This window comes from Drosophila willistoni, unplaced genomic scaffold (genome assembly GCF_018902025.1).
Source record: "Drosophila willistoni isolate 14030-0811.24 unplaced genomic scaffold, UCI_dwil_1.1 Seg87.1, whole genome shotgun sequence".
NCBI classification, from domain to species: domain Eukaryota; kingdom Metazoa; phylum Arthropoda; class Insecta; order Diptera; family Drosophilidae; genus Drosophila; species Drosophila willistoni.
Window position 1 is genome coordinate 42,375 of NW_025814766.1, and position 3,456 is coordinate 45,830.

Genomic DNA, 3,456 nt, shown 5'->3' on the forward strand with positions numbered 1-3,456 from the left:
AATTTTGTGTGAAAAATATGCCAAGTAAACAAAATTCAGCGCCAAGGTCATCGCACAAGTCCTTGGTAGATTTTCAACCAAAATTTTTGGATTTTAAAGATATTGAGAATGAAAGTCAACCACTGGCAAAAAGGATTCTACTATCAATGCAAACTGAAGCGGGTAAATCAATGGTTCAAAATATGGTTGCATCGGCCGCCAAAAAGGTAAACAGCAACATTACCTCGCCTCCAAAGGAGAAAGAACCAGAATTGCTGCAGTTCCCATCGAGAACAAGCCTTGTGGCTCCAAATTTTGAAAAACCGAAGCCGCTTGCTGCTGGAACTAATTTATGTGGAAAGACGACAAATTCAACAAATGTTTTACGAAAACGCGACTATAATCAGGCTTTCAATCAAGTAAAGTTCTTTAATGATAATGAGAAAATGAATGAGACTGTGAGTTATTTAAATAATTGGCCCATTCATGACGACACAAATAAAGAGAATCAAGAAGGAAACAATTATGGAAAACCACCCGTAGATTTCTTTAATACTGAGTCAAATTTTAAGCCAAATGATTCGATTTCAAAACCTAACATTTTTGATGCTAGGCAAGAAATTAAAAGAGAAATTCTGCACAGAAGCGAGGACAACAGTAGTTGTTTATATGTCGACTATAATCCCAATTCGGATAATCAAGGAGAACCAGAAATTAGTTTTAATTTTACATTTGATAATCTGAATAATGAAATAAAGTCGATGCCAACAGTACATAACAATATTAATGGAATTGTGAATATAAATGATGTGAATAATGTTTCCATAAATATTGATTTTTCGAATCTTGTGCTGAATACGCAAACAAATGAAGTGGTGAAAGGTAAAAAATGTGATATACCATCCGATCTTGAGATAGATGCTCGTCTACAAGCTGAATTGGACTCATTGCTACCGACGATGACATCTGAGGAATCCGAAATAGATGCTCGCCTACAGGCCGAACTTGACTCTTTGCCCTTCATCGAGGTGGATAATACAGAAGATTATAAGGAATTGGATGATTTTATGAAATCGCTTTTCGTATATGAAGGCCGACCAGAGGTGGTGGAGGAGGTGCCCACAACTGCTAGTGCCATTGAAGGTCCACAAACACAGATACGTGTTCCCCTTGGTTCAGATCCACAAAATTGCGCACAAATCTCATATGGGGCAGTGGAAAATGAAGTGCCAGTGGATGAAATGCAAGTACCCCATAATGACGCTGATTTGGATAATCCAATATTTTTTCCCTTAGAGGGTGCTCCGAACACAGATTTTCTACAACCGATATGATTGGTATCATCAATTGCATGGAAGAGGGAAAAATGTAGATATTATCCACTAAGAAGGATAGTAATAATATTTCAAAATTCTTGAATCGAATTTTGGGATGCCGTGTTGAGATACAAAATGCTTTCTTCAAGTTCTTTATGGACAATATGTATTCAGTGATCTGAAAACTGAAGCGTTCTGGTCGCTTCGATTTGGGTATACTCGATCTAGATGCCCATGGAGCCAGTGTTAAGCCCATTAAGCTAATCCGATTTGTTCGAAAACATTCGACAGGGACTGCAGCCACTGAATTGCATACAGTGTCTGTTTGAAGTGGCCCTATCAAAGTGAGTTTCAAGACTTATTGATCCTTTCCACTTTTATTACTTAATAATTTTAGTTTTACAGATATCGCAAGGAGGCTCTATATAATTATGAAGGTTTCTATATACTCCAACAGAATAGACAGAATAAGAACTCAGCCATACTCTGTCTGCGTGATGCAACAGATTCAACGGATGTAAAGTCAGCAAATAAAATAAATTTGCAAATATATCGTCCCAATACCGGGCCACAGGTTCGCACTGAGACGGTCAATTCAATAACCAGCCGATATGTCAAAGTGCCACCCGAGGTTGCACGTTCATTTTGGCAGCATCAGTATGACGTGTGTCTGACTAGATGTTCGCATGTCTTTTGGAATAGAATTTGCCCCATTAAAGGTGGTTGTGAGGTGGGCTTACGTGTGCGCACCTATCATGTGCTATCGGGCTTGATGTTGCCCATATGGGATCGCATTGAGCAGATCATCGACAAGAATGGACATAAGATACAAATCCTTCGAGTTAAAACCGATAATAATAAGAAAATTGTTGGTACAGTTGTCCCCCATGCTGTCTATAATGAACTTGTTAACAATTTGGCCTCTGATTCCATAATGGAATTTCAAAATATACCCGGAAGAAAAGAATAAAACCAATTGGCAATGATGTATCCCATTTTATTGTCATTTTTGCAAAGTTTACGCTCTCAAATTTTTTTCTTCACTTGTATCTTGGCCACTTTTAAAAATATCAACTAAAATTACGGCGGCATCCGGTAAATTATAGTATATATATATATGTATGTTTGTGTATGAGTGTGGCACAAGCTTTCGCTTTTACCAAATGCCAAGCACGCACAAGAAGAGAACCCATGAAAGTTAAAACAAGACAGAAGCGGAGCCAATGTTGCCAAGCCATAAACAATGGAACAATAGGACCTAGTTACTCTGGGATATGTATCGTGTGCAATGCTGCAGGGGGAATCTCTCTACGACGTCTGTAATTGCATTGCATGTTTTTACTCTTTACCATGGTGTAGAGAATAATTGGGGTATTACAAGGTCGTCAAGGTGTTTGCAACAGGCATTACCAAGAAAATATCAAAGAAGCTAACTTCGGCTATGCCGAAGTTTATATACCCTTGCAGTATACTTGGCAATAATATTTTTCCTTTTTGAAATTTCTTTCCCTGCAACTCAATTCATCAATACACAAACAAAATATTATTTCTCTTTTTACCACAAGTTTTTCTTCTTCCATCATTTTCTAAGCAAAGCACGGCACGCATACACATACAGTTCATGTAGCGTTGCGTCTGTGTGTGTATGCGTGTGCTCTGTTGATTTGATGATGGCAGTAGTAGGCAGCAAGCAGCGCTGCCGGCAGCGTTTGAACCGATTTATATTGACTGTAACTTGTGTTCTATTTATCGGATCAGATTCAAATTTTGGGATCTGAGATTTTATATCTATTACTATCATATTGGTAAATTTCATGGGGATACTCCAATTTTTGCAAAAATGTTTCTTCTAGAGCTATATGATATAGTGGTCCGATCCCAAAGATTTTCATACTTTATCTCACCCGGGTAAAAAAAAGCTCCCAAAAAAAATTTCATCCCGATAGCTCTTAAGATGGCTGAGTAAAACGCGTACGCACCGACGGACAGACGGACAGACGGTCAGACGGACAGACGGACATGGCTATATCGACTTAGCTTCTCATGCTGATCAAGAATATATATACTTTATGGGGTCGGAAACGTCTCCTTCTGTGCGTTACAAACATCTGACCAATTTTATAATACCCTCTGCAAGGGTATAAAAAGTCGCCCATAAAAT

General features: G+C 38.3%; 1 protein-coding gene across 2 annotated transcripts; it reads left to right on the plus strand.

The window, feature by feature from the left end:
- Positions 1-19: 19 nt before the first annotated feature.
- On the plus strand, positions 20-2,316 carry LOC124462070. 2 transcript variants are annotated; one of them, XM_047013467.1, is made up of 2 exons: positions 20-1,639; positions 1,693-2,316. In XM_047013467.1, exon 1 carries the CDS (start codon positions 147-149, stop codon positions 1,311-1,313), a length of 1,167 nt encoding a protein of 388 aa, XP_046869423.1. In that variant the 5' UTR covers positions 20-146; the 3' UTR covers positions 1,314-1,639; positions 1,693-2,316. The 2 variants fall into 2 exon arrangements, with proteins under 2 accessions (XP_046869423.1, XP_046869424.1); XM_047013468.1 differs by having other exon boundaries at positions 1,701-2,316.
- The last annotated feature ends 1,140 nt before the right edge of the window (positions 2,317-3,456 follow it).